At 40.1% G+C, this 23,210-nt stretch overlaps 1 protein-coding gene across 1 annotated transcript in view; it reads left to right on the forward strand.

The window, feature by feature from the left end:
* Ptprr (protein tyrosine phosphatase receptor type R) overlaps positions 1-23,210 on the forward strand; it is a 263,483-nt gene that overhangs the window by 152,468 nt on the left and 87,805 nt on the right. Inside the window, exons 4-6 of the mRNA XM_031349554.1 lie at positions 59-214; positions 6,665-6,775; positions 16,484-16,752. Coding sequence (XP_031205414.1) covers positions 59-214; positions 6,665-6,775; positions 16,484-16,752 — 536 coding nt within the window. The remainder of the gene's footprint in view (positions 1-58; positions 215-6,664; positions 6,776-16,483; positions 16,753-23,210) is intronic.

Genomic DNA, 23,210 nt, shown 5'->3' on the forward strand with positions numbered 1-23,210 from the left:
ACTTTACCCAACTTTTTAAAGATGTCTTCATCTTACCCAAATGGTATGCTCTCGCTAGGAAAAGAAGAGCCAGGTTGAGTTGTTCGTGTCTCCTGTAAACCGGAAGCCAGGAGAGCCGCAGGCCCTGCAGGCTGAGGAAGTACTGCGTTCGCTCAATGTGGAGGTTTTGCAACAGAGTTTACCGCAGTTTGGAATTACAGACATCTCCCCTGAGGTATGTCATACATGGAACAGTTCATTAAAAAAAAAAAATGCAGTTAGCACCATATGCTAATTAGCACCATATGCTAATCCAAACCATGAGGCTTTGAGAGGAAAACCCTTAGTTGCATGTGGATTTTAAAACAGCGATCTCCCTAAAGGTCGGAATCCAGTCCATTCCAGTTTGTGTGTTTTCCCTAAGAAAATTCACTTTTCATGTTAAAGTTTCACTATTTGACACTTGACTCCTGAAACCGTTGTTACCTTGTAATTTTTTTTCAGTAAATTGTTTACAAGAAAGAAAAGTTAGATAGGTTTGTCACTTGAAACTTAATTGCCAACAAAATAAAAATTCCACTCTGATCTTTTCTTCCACATCACCTTCGTTGTCAAAATAGTCATGAAATACTCACTTCCCCATGACTTGGAATTCTGTGAAGTAGGCCTTTTCCTATGTTTAAGAAGGCCAGATATTTTCTTTACTGTATTTTCTAAATTTGACACTTAAAAAAGGTGTCTCTACTATCTCTCCCCTTTTTCCTATACAGTGAATAGCCCTCTCCATCTCTCCTACCAAACTCAAATTCATCAGAATCACCAGCATCCCAAACAGAGGTCATTCAATCCACAGATTCATGAAAGTTGGCTTTGGGAAAAACCTGTATAAACATAAAGAAGGGTATGCAGAAATTAAGCCGCTGCCTCAAAGTGACTCAAGGTTGAGATATAAACTAACACTCACATGTGTGTGTTAGGCTCTGGGTCTAATCCCCGGAAAGAAGAAAAAGAAAAAAATGGAGGAAGGATGGAAGAGAGAGGAGGATAGAGAGAGGGAGAAGAAGGGAGGGACAGAAGGAAGGCGAGGGAGAGAGGGAAGGAGGGAGAGGAAGGGAGAGAAGAAGAGAAGAGAGAAAGATAGAAGAAAGAAGGGAGGGGAGGAGGGAGGATAGAGAGAGAAAGAGACAGAAGGAGTATAACTGTCTAGATGGGACACCCCTGAAGTAGCAGACATTAGCACTCAGGAGGCAGAAGCTGGAGAACCCTGATTTCCAAGGCTGACTGACCTACACAGAGAGATCCAGGCAAGCCTGGGCTACTGCTTCCAAACGAAGCGAAATAAACCCTTATTTGCTGCTGTTTTTGTTCCTCTTCCTGTAAATTACTTTGCCCTTCATTTCAGCAGATCCACAGGTCTTATATTAAAGATGTTAGTGCTCAACCATTTGAATCTTGTTCAGACCATTTCACTCTGTGAGGATTTTTCTCTTTCCATAGTATTAACCACCCTGAACTTTAGTTTCTTCATATTCAAAATGGACCTAGCCCTTCTCCAATTAACTTGGCACATTGATTAATTTTTTTTAAATGTATGTGAAATCCGTCAGACTTTGTTTGCACCAAACAAATGTGATTTCAACCCAGATGACTTGAGAATTGAGAATATACAGTCCTTTGATGGCCTCAGAAGATTGGATCCAATTGGATCCAGAACACCAAAATCATTGGATGCTCAAATTTCCTATATAAAGCTATATCTGCGGATACTCTAGGAACACACTCCCATATGCTTATATTACTTATAATATATGATATTAATGTAATTAAAATGTGAAGAGTTGCTAAAAATATTGTGGAAGTAGTGGCAAGAAAGTGTACAGGTGAACTGAAGATGAATTTTCTCCACTAATATTTTCTGTCCACCCTCGGCTGGATTCCCAGATGCAGAAGCCATAGCTAGGAGGGCAAACCATCTGTCACCTCTGAACCAAGACAGTCACCCTCTACTCTCAGCTTTTGGCTCTGTCCCCTGCCCTGCCCCTCTCCTTCCTGCACAAAACGTGTTTCTTCCTTTTGCTATCAGAGAAACATTCTTCAATGTAAACCTAATTTTATGATTCTTTGGTTTCAACGTACAATAGGACGCAGTCCAGATTTCTTAATGTGGTGCGTGTTCCTCCAGGCACTGGGCTTTGTGACCGCTGAGTGGCTGCTGCTTGGTTTGTGTTGGAGCAATTCTAAATGTGTTAGTTATCATGATCTCTAATCGCATCCCTCCATGCTTGCCATCTGGTCTCTCGATACTCCCTTCAGCTTTCATTAGCCTGTTTAGTGACAAAGCCTTCCATCATTCCCTCAAGAACTAGGGGTCTCCAAGCATCATGTGCCACTGAGCTTAGAGCAAGAACCCCTTGTGGTATGCTCTCTTCAGGGCTCTCTCTGCACTGTAGGTCCCTGGATGGCACATGCCATCTCCTTTTCTCTTTGTTACTTTATTCAGCAGCCCAGTGGACACAGGTGAAACGCTGAGTCAACAAGTAGTGAAACACCATGCTAAGTCCTACCCTATGTTAAGACAAGAAATAAGCAAGCCAACAAATCTGGAGCCTGATTTTTACATTAATGGAATTATGCCCACAGATGGCAAATAGATACAAGCAGGTGTGAGGATCACAGCAAGAATATTATGCCCACTATCCAAACAAAATTAACTAAGATGTATATTGTAATTAAAATATAGAAATTGCCAGGCAGTGGTAGTGCATACCTTTAATCTCAATTCCAGGGCAGTCAGAGCTCCGATAGGAATACGTTTTAACAGGTCAAGTGCTTAGGGGTCTCCTAGCACATAACTGTAGTGAAGGAGTGGTCTATGTGGACCACCCATAAGAAAGCCAACTGTCCACAGTAGATGACAAAGCCTGCCCTAAACTTTAATAACAAGTGTATTTAGTGAACAAAATAGGATGTTTGCCCATAAGTTTGTTGGAATATAAAATCTAGGACCTGTCTAACCTGCACAATACTCAGAATAAGAGCTCACTGAGGGTTTGAGTTGGCTGTAAGGGGCCTTTCATGAGGGTCATATGGGCTGTTTGAACCTTTGGTTCATGGCTCTAGAAGGCTCTGTCCTGGAACTCTCCTGGAATAAGGAGAAAGCCAAGGCAGAAGGGGTCTGCAGTGTGCGGTATCCAGTGTTTGTTTCACTTCCAACCTACAGGGCACTGCAGAAATAGGGAGAGACCGTTGTGTAAAAGCTACAGGGGCTCTTCTCTAAGTTTTCCTGTCTTTAGTCTTCTCCCTGTGGTTAAGGTTTTTATAACAGCTTATGCTTTAACCCTGCCTCACCTTGCAGTCCTCAAAATATATCTTACTGTGGCAGAATAGCCCTTAAGGGGTGTGTGGGGACACGACACACCAGCCTCTGGACTATTTTTTACATCCATTCCTGAATTTCACAATGATGTTTCGAAGCATCTATTCCTGAATTCATGTTCATTAATTTCATGTAACAATACAGTTTTGCCACTCTTTCCTAATGTCCCTAATGTTTTTTATTGAAAATGACTCAGAAAACAAAGAAAAATACCAAATAGAGAATTACCTTTGTTCTTCATCTGTTTCCAATCCAAGGGAAAGAGATCTTTTATTTCTTTTCTGGGTGAGAAGTCTTTAAGACAGGATATTACTCCAGAACCAGCCATCCTGAAGTTTATGAAACTGAAACATTAAGTCCCACATTAACACAGAACAAAATATTTAGGTTTTTATGGTTTTTCATGAACAAATTACTCCAGTTTCGTAACTACTATATTTCAAAGGAGGAAGTTACCTTCATTAAGTAGCAGATGCTGAATTGATTGATACAAAGAAGAAAAAAGTCATACAATATAAAGTATATATAAACCATAATTTCTGAGTTGGATGATTACTCCTTCAAAACTTGCAACATTAGCAAGCAAGCGGGAAGAGTCCCAGGCCTAGCATGCATTGCTGAGAGCATACACACCTTTGGTGTTAACATACCTTAGATCATGCAGATCAAGTACTTGCCCTGTGCCTACTGTGTTAGAAAGCAGTGCTCACCCAGCAAACCCATCCTAGTGTAAGATGAAATGCATTCATTTGCAGCCCTCAAATGAACTCCTTTTCATTTTTTGACTCTCCATCTCTCCCTGTGAGGTATGCCTCCCGAGCTTCCTGTATCCGCTTCACCTTCCCTGATATAAGGAGTTGGAAAGAAAATGGAAAAGAAAGAATAAAAGCGTGAAGCGGGCTGGGGAAGATGGTAGAGGACAGGGCAGAACCAACTCCATGACACCAAGTTATAAAACAGCTAGAGAGGCCATCATCGTCATATAGAAAGGAAACGTCTCCATTTTTAAATAATAAAACACACCAGCTGCTTTTACTACACCTATGTGACAGGGCAGAACAACATAGCCATGAAATAAGTCATAAAGATGGTATAGTGGCATAAACTTGACCTGGCCTGGGAGTCTGTGATTTATTGAACCCTCAGTCCCTGACAAAATCTAAACACCACTGGGTTAACCCTATGCAAAGGTTAGATTGGCCATTACCATGTACTGCAGTCTTTTGATGTGTGGCCTCTTGAAGGCTGCAAATTTTTCCTTTATTACCCTGCCCTTATCAGGCTGTTTAGATCTCTGGACTGATATAGCAGCGCTCAGCAGGAGCAGCGTGACTCAGAAGGAAATCTATTTACCAGGAACGTGCAGTGACTAAGTTCTACTTCAAAACAAGAGCCTTTTTTAGCTGGGGGTGGGGTGGGGTATGGAAGGGTGTGGGCATGATTCTGCCGACATCATTGCTTCACTTAAAAAGAAAAATCAAAAGAGGTCTGCCTTCCGTGGAAGGCGACATGTTTATGCTCTTGAGAACCATGGAACTATAGAAGGAAAATGGATCCAACTACAACATCTCTTTACAACTTCTTCTTTAAATTTTACACAAGTTTAAGCTCAGATCCTTATACTTACATTTGACAAATGTGTGCTGCCAGCGTGAAGGCTTAACTAGTTTGCTTTTATAGCAAACAATGGATGCCATTTGCTTGCCTGGAAAAAAAAAAAAACTTCAATTCCATTCTCCGTTCCTACAATAGTTTTCTTTTCTATTAGCTTCTAGCTGTGTTTACAGAGAAACTGGAACAAAAAAGAAAAATTGGCCTAGCTGTTTTCAAAGAAGTGAAAAAAGAAATTGTCACAGGAACCCAGTATTTCCAGCAAAGTACTCTTATTAATCACCTTTCCAATAGAGTAATAACAGACTCTCTATCATTCAAAGTATGTACATAAATTATTTCCTTTATCTATGCATCTGTCTAGAAAAGGCAAAAGGTAGTCACACATAGATAAGTCTCTCTCCAAATGATTTGTGTTGTCATAATTGAACTCCAAGTTTCCTTACTCACCTTCGATTGATCGCAGAGATTAAAATTTCCATAAAGTAGTTTTCAAGGTTAACATTTTTATCTAATTGGAAAATTATAGGTACACCTTTTAACCTTAGAAATAACTAGAAATGGTCTCAAAATGTAAGCACCTAGAATATAGGTTTAATTTAATACTTGCTTAGTCTTTGGGGCCAATTAATTGTCAAGGATAGGCACATGCTCTCTCTAAGAATTGTAAAATGGTCTTAAGAGCGAGTGGAAATAGTTTGCTCGATACAAACTTTGTTTTTCCTACTCAGAAACCACCTAGGTTTTTTTCAAGGTGACGTTTCTTTACCTATAAATATGTAATATCGTCATAAAGCATTCCCATATCTAGGCATCCTGGCCCGTCCCTATGATCCCAGCACCTAAGAGCAAGAGAATTAATTGCCTTGCATTCCACCAGCCTGGGCTATAGAACGAGAGAATCTGTCTAAAACGGAAAATAATAAAAGTTCTGAAGCATCCATCCTGTTCTATTCTGAAGGATGAGTAACACTGAACCAAGAACCAGCCACATCTTTTTTATGCGTCCTGTTTAGCTCCACTCCCAAAGCAAGGAGTGAAAACAGTACAAATTAAAACCATCCTATTTATGTTCTTACCATTTATTACTAAATAACTCTGACCCTATGGGTGTTCCCTGTCACTTCAAATAAAATATAATATCCTGGCAATTTCTATGTGCTATGCTGCTGTTAAGTTTTGACAAAGGAAGTTCCATTTAAGGAGGAGAATGGTCTGAAAAATGGAAGGAGAAATCTGAACAGGAGTGGTCCCAACCTCGAGGCTTGTTTATTAAACCGTCACGAGCTTTGCGTTTACACCTGTTTCACTTTGGTTTAAAAGGAGCAACAGCGCTGTGAGACAGTGTGGACGTGGGAGGGGACTCGGAGTACGGAGAGCTTTGGAAACAGTTCCTCAGCACAGAAAAGCACAGAGCTCCCTCACCTGGGAACCAGGTAGTTTCTAGGAGAGGCTGTGCGGGACCTGGAAGAAGGCAAGAACCCAGGAGCCTGTCCCCCATGCCCATCCCCTCCCTTACAGGATGTCCTGACATCGAGGACAGCTGTCCATCTGTGCCTGAGCAGTTAGGGAAGCAGCTGTGGCAGCGCTGGGTGGAGGTGTGGAATAGAGCTAAAAACTATGTTGACAGTCTGATAAGAGCTTCGGTTTCCCCCAAGCTCTCCTTTAACACTGGGCTTTCTGTTTTGCTTTCGAAAGAAAAATGTTTTACAAGGGCAGCATGAAGCGGACAAGATCTGGAGCAAAGAAGGATTTTACGCTGTCGTCATCTTCCTCAGCATCTTTATCATCATAGTAACCTGTTTGATGGTAAGTTTGCTTCCTTGTGTATCGTATCCTTTGTGGAGCCCACTGCTTAGCAATGTTAGGTATTTTGCTCAGTTGAATGAATGTTGAAAAGACTATGGTCAGGCTATAGTCATGTTAGGCTATAGTCATGTTAGGCTATAGTCATGTTAGGCTATAGTCATGTTAGGCTGGGACCGTTCTTTTTGGTTTTGTTTTTTGTTGTTTGTTTGTTTTTTCTGTTTTTTTTTTCTGTTTTTGTTTTTGTGGCAGCAGACGATTGATGGCTAAATGATGTGTGTGTGTGGACATTCGGAAGTGTGGACGTTGCGCGGCACAGAGAGGCTGCAGCTGTACTGAAGTGTTTAGGATCTAGACCAATCCCTGTGTGAAGATTTAGAAGGTGATTTACTGAGGTCACTGTAACCCTTAACTGTCACTGAAGTCTCAAGCGCACACTTTGGAGCTGACTTTATTTCTTCTCTTATGTCATCTTTATGGGACAGAAAGAAAAAAAATTTAAGAAGTACGTCTTTGAGGCAAGCTTTCTCCCCAAGGAATGGTTTATTTCCTTATTTTAAACAGCCTTGAAGGTATTCTAAGAAGTATCGGGCATTAAAGGAAGTAATTAAAGCCATTCACTGCTACCTCGTTTCCAGTTGAATGAATAATATATAAGAATTAAAGCAGACGTTGCAATTGTTCTCCAGGTCATGATATGTAACCAACAAAGCATAGTCCTGAATCCAAAATAAGCCCAACCCACTAAATTAGGTTTTGTATTAAACAAGTTAATAGTTAACTTTCAAGTGGAGTGAAGGGCTTTTGTTGTTGTTATTATTATTATTCTTTAAAAAAAAATCTGTGATGTAGTTTGGAGTTTACAAATGGGCTTAATATATTTTCCAGTGTATTATGTTCATTTTATTTTGCATATTTTAAGAAATGCCCCCTGATTTGTTTTACACATCCCCCCAAAAGACATGATGCTGATGATTCTGTCTACAGTCACCAATGTTGCCAAGCGTTTTGTGCCAAATGCTTTCTGCTTTGTTTACATGGATGCTCTTCCTTCTGGAAACAATGCCAGAGAGACTGAGACTGGGTCTAGAAGGTCAGAGAGGCTCAGCGGATCTGAACTTGGGGAACACAAATAAGTTCACAAATAGAGCGAAGATGGGCACATGTCCAAGATCTCAAGATAGAAGAAATAGCAAGACATCCTAAAACTCCCATCAGAATGAATTCAGGGGTATCGCCTTCAGACCAGAAACTGAACTTCTAAAAATTTTGAACTAGTAATCAAGGCCATAATTTAAGAACTAAGTTTAAAAGAGATTTTATATCTTAAGTGGTGGATATTAAAGAAAATAATTTGAATGAAAAAGACTGAAAGGCTTATGGAAACTGTAGAGGAGACCCCTGGCTACTTTTTTAAAGGGTGTAGTTCCTTCTCATGGCTGATTGCACTTTAAGATATGTGATCCTTCTTTCTTCAGCATAGGAAAATCTCAAGTTCTGTTCTCTGTCTTGTTAGCCCTAATTAGGATTTATTCTGTTGTACAGATTAAAGGGATTGAAAGAGCTGGGAGTATAGCTCAACAGAAGGCTTACTTAGAGCTTGTCAGTCCCCATGTTCGATTTCCATCACAGACAAGAGAAAAAGAAGAATTCTAGAACAGTAAAGAAAAAAGAGCAGGAAGTGATAAAAAAACAGATTGTCTGGATGACTAATGAGTAAGATTCAGAAGACAAAGGGAAGAGTGAAAGGGAAGGGTGAGAAGCCAGTTCGTAGGCAGGCCTTGGGTATTAAAGGACAGAAAGAGAACAGGGTTTGCTATTGACAGATATGTTTCAGATTCAGTGACTGTAATTGAAATATAATGTCCAGATGTCCCACAGACTGAGTAGAACCATGCACTGGTCTCAGAATAAAGGACCTATAGTGGTCACACCCTCAACTGCTTGGGACGGAGGCCAACTCCTCTTGTAATATTAACAAAGCATCAATGTAAATGTCAAAAGCTGAATGAGACCGTTCCAGTGCTACTAGAACCAGTCAAGAAAAGAACATTTCAAAAGTCTGGATGGTGGTGTTGGGTCTGTTACGGACTCATCCACTCAGTCAAGCAACATATTCATGCAGAGGATCCAGTGTGGAGATAGAGAGGATAAGGTGCGTCAAGTCCCTGTTCTCTGAGGCTTTAATGATGGAGAGAAATACGGACAAAGATTAGCATGTTTTAAATATCAAACAGCAAACATACTGTGTGAGCTCATCGATATGTCATCCTGAGAAACACATATAAGAATGATCGATGGCTGTCAGGTCATGGCGGACAGAAAGGTTATTGTGTAAAGAATATAGATTTTAGGGCAATGAACTTCTTCTGCATTCTGATGACTGCATGGCATTAGGAATTCATCAAGTGTGTAAAATGTTCATCACTAGGGATGATCTCATCAACACTGCATCAGAGTCAATAATATCAATACTGCTTTTCCCTTTATTACAAATGTACTATACCAAAGCAAGCTATTTATGAAAGAGGCATAAATGGGAACTCTACTTTTCACACAATTTTTCCATAAGCATAAACAGTCACATCATACCTTTGTTCAGGATTAAATTGTAATCAGGACCACAAAGAAGATAGCATAGTGGTGATTGATAAGGCAGAATAGTCAGACATCTGATAGATACAAACACACATGGGATATGCATATCAGTCAGACAGAGGACAGTGGTAGAATGGTGTTGGGGTGGAGCAGGTTTAGACTGGCAAAGGAGAAAATGGAAACAGTGTCCATGCAGATTATGGGAATGTGTTTAGAAGGTCAGTCTGATTACGCAGGTAGTTGGAGTAGAAGGGAGTGGGAAGCATGTGGACAAGTAGCCCCCTGTCAGGGTCCTCATGACAGGATGACGATGGTGAACTGGAATGGGGAAGAAGTGGAGATGAGCAGGCATAGAAAACAGAGCACTGTGTGACTGTACAAGGAATTGGATTCACAGGGTTCTGATGACCAGAGGAAAGGAAAATACTGAGTGCCCCTATGTCATCTGGATCACTTACTAAGCCCCGAGGTTCCTCTCTAGGGAAGAAGTGTGTTAAGGGGTGGAAAATGAAGATGGAAACCAGAATGCTTGACTGTGTGAAAGTGATTATTGTGAGTAAATGACAGAAATAGGTTGATTGATTTCAAACACTACCTTAAATTTTACCATGGAGGGGGTCATTAAAAGAGGAGGAGAGGAACTGACAGTACTTAGGAAGAGATTGATATTCAGGGAGAAATAATACTCTCTAACAGGATTAAGGCGAAGCTAAATTTATCTGATATGATTTGCCATGGCTCACATCTAGAGACACATCAAATATGATTCTCTAATATCGACTCATCTTCCTGAATCTGAACGCTTCTGATAATTATCTTAAATTAATTTATTTTGGCTGGGATCTCTTAGTATTAGTTACACAGGATGTATTTTGTGCTGAAGTGGACTGAGACACACTTTCTAATTCTCAAATGCCCAATTCAACTGTTTCCTGCACTTTTGTTGACTCTGTGCCAAAGAAATATAATTCAGAATGATCCTATGGCACTAATTATATTTTTGGATATATATATGGGTATATATATATATTCACTTTTGGCATGAATTCACTGCATGATATTCAGAGCCTAATGGGCTAACATAGTTATTTCCTGCTTTAGGTACCAGAGAACCCTTTTGCTTCATACCTGGGTGACTCTTCTGTAGATTCACCACGCCAGCATGTTTACAATACTTATAAATATATTTATGGATATATTTACATCAAGTGTCATTATTTTTGTCGAGCCTTCTTATATTGCATTGAAATAAAAATCAGATGATTTTATCAGGTATTATATAGGTAACTTGTTGTCATGAAAGGTTATATCTGCTATACAACACTAGCATAAAACTTGGCAAGGGTTTTTTTTTTTAATATGGCATATTGTTTAGTTTCCTTAAAATACAGAAAAAGGAATATTTATTGCCAGACATAAAATTAGACAAACATGACATTTTCAAATGTGTGACTTATTTAGCACTTCTCAAATGTGAACGGGGAGTGGGCGGACTGCTGGCACATAGACAAATAGAATTTTCCAAGAAAAAGTGTGTGGGCAACTTCAGCTCCATTCAGTCTGTTTTTGATAAAGGAAATATATTACTGAGAAGAATTAGTTCTTGAACTTGGGTGCATAATAGAAAGTACACCCTTCATCATCTAAATTAGACCTTCCAACATATGTACGGACAAGCTTATGAAAAGGTGTAAAAGTATTCATGAAGTGTACGTAGACACGCCTAGTGGACGGATTGCTTCTGGAAAGCAGCTTAAGAAATGACAAACAGCTGCTGGCAAGTAAACATGCTGGCATGGTGAACCCACACAAGTCACCCAGGTATGAAGTAAAAGGATTCTCTAGTCATGCTCTGGTGCCTAAAGCAGGAACTGCTACGTTGGACCACTAGGCTCTGAACATCATGCAATGAGTTCATGCCAAAAGTGAACATAAAGAGCTATATTTTTTCTAACCTGTTATGTGTAATCTCTATGGATAAGGGAGATAGACCCAGATGCTGAGCTGATATGATTGACTATGGTGCCGTCGCTGACACACACCTGCAACTCAAGTTATTTTTTTTTTTATGAATTAAGTATACTACAACCCCTTTACTCAGAGTGCTAAAATAAATACTAATACTAATACTTCTGTATATTGCATACTTGCTGGTCCTAAATTTACTGCAGGACACAAAATAATGTTTTAAGTGTCTATCTTTACTGATGAGCCAACCAGAATTCAGAAGAGATAAGCAGCTTGGCCCATAGCAAACAGTGCTGGGATACATGTGGGAGGAAGGGACGGGGAAGAGGGATTGGAATTCAAAGTCAAGTGGCCTGGGCTGGAGGTCTAAGCTTACTACTATGGCTCTGATTCCATAAGGGAGCCAAGCATGGTTTCCTTTATTCTTCAGTCATTCTGTGGACTTCTCTTCTAGCCACAGATAGGTCTAGGAACACGGGAGTGTGCCTGTGTTTATCAGGTGAACTCCACCCAGGCAAGCTGATAAGCATTTGCTACTCCATGCCTGTGGGCAAAGGACACACCCATTTGCACTTTAGAACCTTGTACTGGACATGAGTTTACACATCAGTCTCCTAGAAACATCCAAGCTCCTTGTAACACAGTCATGTTCCACATCTGCACCTCCAGTCCCATTTCCAGGATATATTAAAAATGTTCATGACATTCAAAGAATAAACTCTTTCATAACTTATTATAAAATACCATACAGAACACCATCTATTAGGGCCATCCTTTTTAAATTAGAATGCCCCTTATTTCAAACACACTATTTTCTGTAACTCACGAGACTTTTAAAAATGAAAATTATAACTGCAAAATGTTTCAAGAGGCTTTGTTTAGCTTCCTGTCATTTCTGTGTTCCTTGGGTCTCTCTGCTGCCATTTTCTATCCCCTGTACTGTAATTCAGCTTTTACAGCTCCTCTTACTCAATATTCTTTTCTCTTTTCCTCCCTTAAATGATCAGATTATTCAAATGCATCCCAAAGCTCCAACACAAGCTCAGAGGGTCGGGGAGGGTTGCGAGAGGAGGGAAAGTCTTAGCTTGTCATTACTCTGCTAGGATTTAAGAATGAGTCTTTTTAAATAAAGTGGATTTTCATAGCAAAAAATAAAAATATGCAAATATTATATGTGTGAGGATTCACACTGTGCAGAGAAGTCTCTGACACACATTTCCCATAGCGTTGGGTCAGGAAGGAGAATGTGTGCATTTGAAAGAAGCCATAGTTGAATGACCACATGCCTGGGATTTAGGAGACCTGGATTTGAGACTTTATAGCCAGTATTCTGTAAGTGATCTAACTGCTTAAGCTTTGCTGTGAAACAGAGATGTCATACCAGAGGAGTCCTTATAGATTCCTTACTCTACAGCTGCCCAACAGTCTCAAGGGCTGACTGCTCCAATGGGGTAGGGAGGGTGGCCTTTCCTGTGTATTGCTGAGGGTTTGCCAGCGACCTAGCCTGGCTGCGGCCCTTTATCTTCCCCCAAAGTTTCTCTAGATATTGTCAAATACCATCTGCAGGACAAAATTCCTACTAGGCAGTTGAGAACCATTGCTCTGTAGCTATATCTATAAAAACTCCCTTAGTGCTAGATAGCAATCTCATCTCTCTCTACACCTCCTATCCACCGGTCCAGCACTTGAGTATTCTTAAGGGCCATGTTTACTTACATTAAGCATTTTTCAGGTTCTGATTTTGTTTTCCTAATTAGTGCTATAGAAATCAGCTCATATGCAAACTATACTGAGGCGGGTTAAAAGCCGGAAGTGAAATAGATTATGATTATAAAATACGTGGCAACGTTTCCCTGATGAACTGTCTGCAACAGGAAGGACTTTAGACCAGATCTTGATTACACTGATGTCATCATAAAGTGACATTTCAAGAAGAATTGAGAGCAACTATACCTGGCTCTTGATTCACAGGAGAACATGTCTCCAAAATGAAAACATAAACAAGTAAGCAAATATCCGAACATACATGTTACAGTCCTAAGTGGATAACTTGAACTATAAAATATAGGCATCACTCCTTGTGTGAAATGGATCCTAGGGGTATAGGTGCCTTTATTTCTTCCTTTGGAAAATGCCTTATTTGCAACTTAAAAATAATATCCCACTTCAAATAATATTGACTCATCTTTTAGTAGTTCTGTGTTTAGCTTAACACAATAAGCTTCCCGAATATGTACCATCTAGTTGGTGTTGTCATACTGTAACTTTTCTTTCTGTAGAATGAATGGTAAGATATATGGAAACTGCAAATAAGAAGAAAGGTAAAGATATTAGGCTCTACACACACACGCGATAAAGGCACTCCTCTGCAGCATCTTTTTTTTTCTATAGCTCCAAGAAAGCACAGTATATTTAACTGAAAGTAATCATTATACTGGGAAGAAGCTAGACTCTAATCATTGACAGCTGTCTTCCCCTTGTACAGTATGGAAGTATTCCCACTGAAGTATGTGTCCTTGTTTGTTTGTTTGTTTGGATTTTCAGACAGTGGATCAAGTTGGCCTTGAATCCTGCAACATCAATATCCCATGTGCTAAGACTAGGAGCACATATCATTGTTATGAAAAATAATCTAAGATTTCATTTTCCCTTGCTAAATATTACAGTTTCCAGGTTATAAGAAAATGAGCATTAAAAAAGGATTTGTTTTAATTTCCCAGCAGCTCAATGTACGATGTCTCCTAGCTATTCTTGATATATACATAGTTTTTTTTTCTTTAAGACCACCTTTCAATCCATAAAAGCAAATCCTTAAAACTGATGGTTTTGAAACCTTTCTCTTATTCCTTTTTTAATAAATATTTTTTTATAATTATTTATTTATTTTATGTATATATGAGTACACTGTAGCTGTCTTCAGACACACCAGAAGAAGGCATCAGATCCCATTACAGATGGTTGTGAGCCACCATGTGGTTGCTGGTAGGTGAACTTGGGACCTCTGGGAGAGCAGTCTGTGCTCTTAACTGTTGAGCCATCTCCCCAGCCCCCTTTCTCTTGTTCTTGTCTAATTCTTGATTTAAAGACCGATCTATTCATTTTATGTATATTCATGCCTGCATTGAGTTTATGTGCACTACATGCATACAAGATCCTTCTGAGGCTAGAAGAGTGTGACAGATTCGATGGTGCTGGAGTTGTAGGCGATTGTTAGTCATCATATCAGTGCTGGGAATGAAATCCAGGTCTTCTGCAAGAGCAGCACATGCTCTAACTGCTGAACTATCCCCTGCCACTTTTGTATATTTCTTCTGCTCAACATCACAACAAGCAGCCTCTAATTTTGTCCTGTGTGCCACTAAGGATGCTATCTGTACTGTCAGTTCTATTCCTAATTGCATGCAGAGAAGATTTACAGCTTGCTGATAAGTATTCAGTTCATTCAGTTGGAAGGGCATTTTATTTCTCTTTTTAATATTTTAAATATTTTATATACATATACAAAAAATATGATTGTATTCAAGGAGATTGATCTGATAGTGTTGTTAAACAGACTCTTCTTCAATGTTATTCTGAGAATACCTGGGAAATATTTTTAATATTCTAAAATAAAATTTCAAAAGTATTTATTTCATACTTTTAGATGAATTCACGCCTATGGGCACATATACGCAGAGAGAGAGCTTAAACTTTCCAGAAGGTTTAAAGGATAGAAATAAGTAGATTTTAAAAGGACTTTGAAAAGACAGGGAAGATATAATGTTTCATGACTAGCTAGAGGGAAGCAGACTAGAAAGAGCCAGGAAATCTTCCTCCTAAACTCATGCCTGCTCAGCTGATGGAGCCTAGAAATTAAACTGGGAGTCAATGTCTTGAGGCGTCCTGGATGCTGGGTGCTATCCCCATTCATAATTGCAGACACTGACTTGTCACCGCTCCGTCCACATGAATTAGCTCATCACGTCACACCTGACAACAAACTTGCAAAAATACTAGGATGTCTGGCTTTTGTAGGAGTTAGGATAGCAAAGCCAGCATCAAGTAAACATATGTAGCCAAGAAACAAGAAAAACACCCATGGTTCTGGAGGGGATGGGGCTGTAGAAATAGAGGTGGGAATGCAGAAGAGCAAAGGAAGAGGGAGACATTGGAGGTCACAGCAGGGAAAGATTGGAGGGATCAACCAACATGAAGATACTGTATAGACACGTGATGGTCTGTAAGCTAACTGCTGTCCCACTGGGCTCATTCCTGTAAAAGCTTAAAAGTGATTGCCTTATGTCTTAAAAATGGCTCAGTGGAGAGAAGTAATATCTGTTCTTCCAGAAGACCTGGGTCCAATTCTCAGCACCCATGCGACGGTTCACAACCATCTGTAACTCCAGTTCCACTCAGGCATCAGCCATGTACACAGCCATGTGTACACAGGCTCACATTCAGGCAAAACACCAACATCCGCAAAACACAGAAAGATACTTCTGTCCTTATCTTTGATGGATGTCCTACCTTGGTGCTTTGCCTAGTATTTAGCAGGTTCTCAAGTTGATGTATGACTAGTAACTTGTTTGCCAAGATAGGAGTAGATTGCTAATAGAGTAACTACTCTTTTATTAATATTTTATAAGTCTTGCTTTCTTGCTATAAATGAATGCGGTTCTCTATCTCTGTAAGGATCGCAGGCCCATGTTTTATAGCTCTTCCTTCCAAATGCCTCCCATTTCAAGAAACTCCATCTGCCATCTTTGTAGAATGATTGCTAAATTTCCTTTTGGATCTGTCCTTGAGGAACAGACTCATGTGCACAAACTTTTGGGATGAATGTCCAACCCAACTGGAAATACCAGACAAAGGCAACTGGTCTCTGCACTCTCCTCACCTTCAGCCTATGCCCACACTGAGCACAGTCAGTGCTCTGCTGGGTGCTGACTGATTGTGTTGGCTTGACCTTATTTATGTGCCCAGCATATCCTTTGCAGGAAAATGATCTCAACACCACAAAGCCCAAGAACTTGCATTAGAGGCTGGGACTACTTTATCACTAATGTTCATTTAGATGTGTCTCCTAAGGTAGGGAGAGAAGGTCATAGTCTGTGTGCCGTCCAGGACACAAAAATCTCACAGAAGCCTTTATGTCTCTTCCTGTAGATTATTTACAGGTTAAAAGAAAGGCTTCAGCTTTCCTTAAGACAAGATAAAGAGAAAAACCAAGAGATACGCTTATCACCCATTGCACTACAGCAAGCACAAGCGGAGGCCAAGACGACCCACAGCATGGTCCAGCCTGATCAGGTGCCGAAGGTGCTGAACGTCGTTGTGGACCCTCAAGGCCAATGCACTCCTGAGATTCGAAACACCACCTCCACCTCTGTCTGCCCTTCTCCCTTCAGAATGAAGCCCATAGGACTCCAGGAACGGTAAGAGCCTGAATGAGATCACATCAAAATACTGTTTTTGTTTTCCTTTGTTTCTGAAAAGTTTCCTCCAGCTAAAAAGGGTGAAACTGGAACCTACTGACCATGGGGTAGAATCATTCACCACATGAAGGGCCCCAGGAAGTAGGTTTCTCATTGCCCAAATGAGTCTCAGTGTGCTTGGGGAAAACTTTCAGAGACATCTTTTTCTGTGAAGTTTGTGTAGACTCAAAGTCCAACTGCATCTATGGGGTGGCTTCTACCACCATTTGTTATCATGGACCACTAATCAAACATAGAATTATCTCACTTAATTATGTTCAAACATGGCACAAGAGTTGCTAATAAATGCAAGTGTTTCCTTACATTCCCAAGCTGTTTGACGTCATGTGGGAGGAATCTGGGCCACAAATTCACTTGTCTAAAGTTTCCTTTCTGCTTCCTATAACCACAATGAGAATTATATATCAAGATCTATATTTTTGTTACCCTTATCTCTCTTCTGGACAAACTTATCCCCGTGATGCGCTTCTATTTAAAGCAAGACCCATGGGTGGGGGGAAGGGGGAACTAGAATATGCAAATTACATAATAAAGGGTTGGGTTTTTTCCTTCCCCCAAGTATTAATTAAACTTTTTCAATAGTGTTCTTAAATAATTCTGTTATTTTCTGATGGTACGTAGAATTGATCATAGGGCCCCATGAATGATATAGAAGTGATCTATCAATGAGCTGTACTTCCAGCTGCCAATGACAGATTTTAATTTTTATTTTAAACATAGTTATGTTATATCCAGCACTACAAAAAAAAGGAGGTGTAGGAACATAGAAAGCCTAAAAGAAACACACTTTTTCTCTTGTGTCTCCATTTTGTTGTCTTTGGGTTTCGGTTCACACCTGTTCATTTTACCTTTCTTTCCAGTGACTTATCACTATGTCCTATGGAAACAGTCATCACACACACACATACACACACACACACACACACACACACACACACATACATCCCTCAGAGAAGTATGGCTTAGAGCTTTCAATACTTCAAAATACAAACTGTGTTATTCAAGTCTTTGAACTTCAGACAGATGAGATGGCTCATTACCTGTAATCCCTGCTCTCAAGAGGCTGAGACAAGAGGATTACCATAAGTTTTTGGGCTACATAATAAGTTCCAGGTCAGCCTGACCTACTGTATAAGACTCAGCCTCAAAAAGAAAAGATCTAAACTTCTTTTAATGTATTGTGAATGATATGATAGAAGAGGAACTTGTGATTCACTATAAAGACCCTTAGTAAACGAACCACTGATGCCACTCCAGAGAGAAACACAGAACAAATTACTCCTCCTATCCCTTTCCCCCAAAACTGCCTTCCTGACAACTCTACCCCAGCCCCCAATGACATCCTCACACTTTGGATATAGAAAGTTCAATGGCTTTCTCAGATTTGGTCTGGAAGTAAAGATGGGGAAGACCTTTCTTCTTGATGGTAGCATGGGGTCTGGAGACCTAGGATGTAGACCCATAGACTCATCGTTCATCTGACCTTCACTTCCTTCTAAACCAGGAGAGGATGAGCTGGATTCCCAGCTTCTTATCTCCAGTCTCCAGCACTTCAAAAAGAAGCCTTGAGACAGAGATCTGAGCATCAGGGGTGATGTAAGAGCAGAGTAGCAGGAAAGGTCAGCCTGGATATAGACAGTGAGGGGAAGGTTCGCTAAAGAAGATGCAAACATAGTAATGAATGTTTTTCTTTTTAAACAGGCTAATTTTAATTAGTATGACACATTACTAATTCTACTCAATGTCAGTGTAACATCGTCCAAGAGAAGAGCTGTAGCCTCCTGTCCTGTGGACTACTAGCATGCTGAGATTTCAGGGAGCATAAGGTTAAAGATCCATGTATTCATTTCATTGGAGTACACATTGAGAAGAGAGGATAATCAAGTGGCATCTTACACATATTTGTGGTCTACATGGAAACACTATTAGAAAAAGAAACAGCTAGAGTCTTATAAATATTAAACAGCTTCCATGTCCCCTGATCTGTAATTACAACTGTCCCTGCATCCCCGACTCCCAGTGCCTTCCCCTCTCAATGCAGGAGAAATCTGTTCTCCACAAGTCTCCCAGTCCTTCCTAACCTAGGAGCATACTTCACGGAGTATGCTTTGCTCTCTGTTCACCCCAAAAGTTAGTTTTCTTTTTTATCAAAGAACTTCTGTTCCCTTAGGTCATGGCCCCTCTGACTCTGGTCTTTGCTTCCTTCTCCTAAAGAAACAGAGTTTCTGCCCTGTCAGTTTTCCAGGTTCCATCCTCTTTGTCTTTTACATTCTTCTGATTAGTTGATGCTTGGTTGTCTTATCTACCCAATGCAAAACACACGATTCATGTCTCTTCCTGTCTAGCATTAGGGTTGCCCATTCCTTAGCATCTCTCTGCTCATCTACTAGCCATTGTTTGTACTGACTCTTGAGTGCCCATCTTATCCAAGACTCCTCAGAGTCTCATGCTCTACCCCTCTGCTTCCTGCCTTACCTAACTACAACCATTCCTCACACCGACTCTTATTCTTATAGAGATCCTGACCATGCACTTCTCTTGTGATATTACACATAAGCACAAAAGAAGATGCTCAGAAACAGAACTCAAAACCTCCATCAAGTCATTCCTCTTTGTGTATTCTGAATTCTAGGAACCTAAAGATATCCTCAGCCTCCTTTCTTCTCCCCCTTTCATGATATATGCATTATGAAGATCTGTCACCTTTCTCCTAGGAGCCCCTTCTTTCCAACCGCATCACCACTGAGGATTCAGGGTTTCATACTCCTCTTAACCATGGTTGCTCTGACCCTTCTGCCTCCTGCTCCATCCTCAAATGACTCAAGCAGCAGTATTCTAAAATACATTTGAATGGTATTCTTTTCAAACTCCTCAGTATTTCCACATTTCTTTTTTGGAAGAGTTGATAATTCCTCTATATGGCATATGACACCATCTCTTGCCTAACTTTTGCCAGTCTCTGTCTAGCCTTATATCCTGCTAAGTACCCACATGCATCCATCCAGCTACTGTGGTGTTTTTCCAGACACAATACCAAACTCTTTCATGAAATAATACTTGCCTAGGCTCCATCCTTCTTTTCCCTGTTCCTATTTGCTATCAGAAAGTACCACCATCACAGTAACAATGAGTCTGTGTCTACAAATCAAGGAAATGGGAAATATAGTTTTATTTCTCTGTAACTCATAATACGCTTTGTTCTAAAATAGCAGAAACTTGATCTCTGCCCCTGTCTGATTGACTCTACCTTGGCCTCTGTTGCTAGGGCATTTCATTTTGAAATGACCTCAATATAAAATGTAAAAGAGCCATCTGCCTTGATACTGTCCATCCAAACTGTCATTCAGTAAAATGTCCACTACATCCTGAACCCTCAGAAGGTCACCCATGGCTGTTGCTACTTGTTCCTTCTTTCTGTTCATGCAAGGTCCTCTGTCTCTAGTGATGGCTTCCTTTCGTTTCCTTTCTTTTCTTCTCTAGACAGTATCCAACACATTCTGAGGTACCATAACATTCTCACTACTGACCATTATACCTCAAGTGGAAATCTAGGGAACTTTATGCCAAGACTCCATCCCTTCAGCACCTTCTCCCAGCCATTTTTTCTCACAGTTCTACCAAGGGTCAAGGTTCCTCTGCCGAAGATCTCCCACGTCCCCAGGGCTCTGCCATAAAAGACAGTGTTTTGCCCATGCGTGTGCTCTCAAATCATCCCAACTAAAACTTCTCCCTCCCCTGAGTCCATGGATTCTTTCTCTGGCTTTGTGAATAAATATCTCTACTTGTGTTAGATTTCATATTTCCCTTCATCTGGCACCCACACATTCAGATAGGTTTTTCCACTAAGGACTTGACCTTTGAAACTCAAAAGGCAGAGCCCATATTTCTTTGCCTTCTGCTTTCACATTTCTTCCTTAAGCAATAAAACACCAAACAGCTTGACAGCTTGGAAACAGGAACCATCCAAAGGTGAGGAATGGGGCTTGGAAAAATGGGGAGAAAGTTCACGAACCACATCCTGTGGAGTGACTCACCATCATTCCTCATGATGACTCTCTGCCTCACCCATGGAACCCAGTACTAACCCAGGGACTTCTCTTCTGCTCCCTTCTGCATTGGTCCAAAAATTGATGTGCATAGGTTGCCCAAAGAACTGTGTGTCTTGTCACTCTCAGTTAACTGACCTGTCAGAGCCAATAGACTCTGCACTTCCGGAGGACATCCGTATCGTTTAATGGCCACTTTATCTCTTATATAGAGAATGTAATCTCTGCAGAGCAGGAACTACTGGGCAGGAAAGGATTTCAGAAGTGATTCTCAGGTGAACTCCCAGCAGTGAAACTCTTTGCTCATTGCATCAACCCTTCCTTCCTCTTCTGCTTCCCCTCCTATCTTTCTGCTGCCATCTATCTCTACCAACATGGCACACTGGATCCATTTATGAGCTATAAAATATGGCACCTACCCAGCATGCTATACAGTCAAAAGAGCTTTCTGACATTTCATCTTTAAGCCTTCAAGTTTTGTGCTTATGTATCCTAAAGTTGCCTTTTAGAAAGCCTCATGTTTTTCTTTCTAGAGTTGATCCTGACATAAAGTAATAACCTCTTTATTATATAAAAGCCTGGCTATAAAGCCATGAGATCATAAAGGCTGCCTTATGAATCAACTGTCTCAAAAGACTCTTGGGTCATGTCAAATATATCTCTCATCCTTGGTATTAAAAATATAATTTTGTTAAAATGTAAGTAAAATAAGATACAGAGACTAAATGTACATGCTTAGATAAGTATAAACTGAAAATTATAAAGATTGAAAATCCATACAATTTTAGATGTAGTTGTTTTATCTCTATTCCCGACTACCCCTAAACCATATTGATTCTTTCTTCTCTACTTTCTCATCCTTGAGAGACTCCTCACCCTTGGCCTGGCTTGCACTGCTTCATCTTTGAACCAAAATTTCTGATTATAAACATGCCATAAGAATTAATATACAGTATATATCACATACACTATTTTATTTTATCCTCTCTGTCTAAATCTAATTCTTTCCCTCTTTTAAATCATATTGTAGTCTCTTCAGGCTTTTCTTCCTAAAACATCCTACTAACTATGAAAAAGTCCCCCAGTCACCTATAAGACAAGACATCCTTGCTTGGGAGATCTTAGACAACCTAATTCTCTTTTTCTCTCCAATTCTGTTTGCTCCTGGTCCCAAAACACTCTGTCCCCTCCAGTCTCTTCCCATTCCCACCTTCTTCCACATCCCGTGTTTCTGCTGAAATTTGAGTCTTTGCTTATTTGTTGCTCCTTTTCTCTGTCATCTGCAGTCTCCATGCCACAACATAAAACTTACCTCACAGATTAAAAGTAACTCACAGATTAAATCCCCTGGGATACAGGTTTCCCCATCTACAAAACAACTTAACCTTACTTCAAAGAGTATTGTAAAGTTATCAGTCCTTATGAGATGCTCTGGTGACTTTGAGAAGGGAAAGGAAATCTAAAATCACTTTTGCCTTTATCCCCTAGTACTACTCCACATGTCTGTATGTACTAGGTGCTTATAGTTTTTTAATTCATCAAGTTGAAAATTTTTCCACAACGTTGATAGATTTTTACCCCTGTAAAATGAAATCATATATATTTGTTACCTGTCAATTGAATTTTAGGGTTTATTTTTCTTATCCTAATCACTATATATTTATATCTACAGAATATATAAATGCACTCTTAAAAGTTGGCCATCAAATGTCATATCAAACTATGAGTTCATAGTTGTTTGACAGATGTTTTCACATATTGTGGTGAGTCAGGGGCTTAGACAGATCTCAGGGCTTCAAACCTACAATGCGTATGCCTTGAGACTGTTCATCTGTAATGAAGAGACAAGCCAGAGCCTTGCTCTTGTGGTAGCTAGCTAAGATATCAATAATCACATAGCTAGTGCAGCAGGAGGCCTAGTCTGCTTTGTATTCCTTCCCCTTTTTGTCCAATGTCTGTCCTCCCACAATCCTCCCCTTAAGTCTCAAGAAATTGTATTCAGGCTGAATTCCAAGTGTCCAGAAAACAAGGGACCCTGTGCAGTCTCTAAAAGGCACCTGATTTTTCCAGTGGGAAGACAATCACCATACCTAGGAAAGGCCTGTGGATTGTCTCCTTGGGCTGCGGCATGCCTGGAGGTTGATTTTTGAGCACAGGAAATGAACAGATGAACTGGTGTGTTCACATTATTTTTCAATTTTTTTCTGAGTTTTCTATAAACAGCAGAATATGAGAGACAAGAGTTAGACAACTATAGACAAGAAGAGGTCTCTCTCCTCACTTACCCTCCCTATGATCAGTTGATGGGCCAGCAAACCTATGGCATTAGTTAGCAGAGGCTTTCTTCTCTCA

Source organism: Mastomys coucha, unplaced genomic scaffold (genome assembly GCF_008632895.1).
Source record: "Mastomys coucha isolate ucsf_1 unplaced genomic scaffold, UCSF_Mcou_1 pScaffold4, whole genome shotgun sequence".
NCBI classification, from domain to species: Eukaryota; Metazoa; Chordata; class Mammalia; order Rodentia; family Muridae; genus Mastomys; species Mastomys coucha.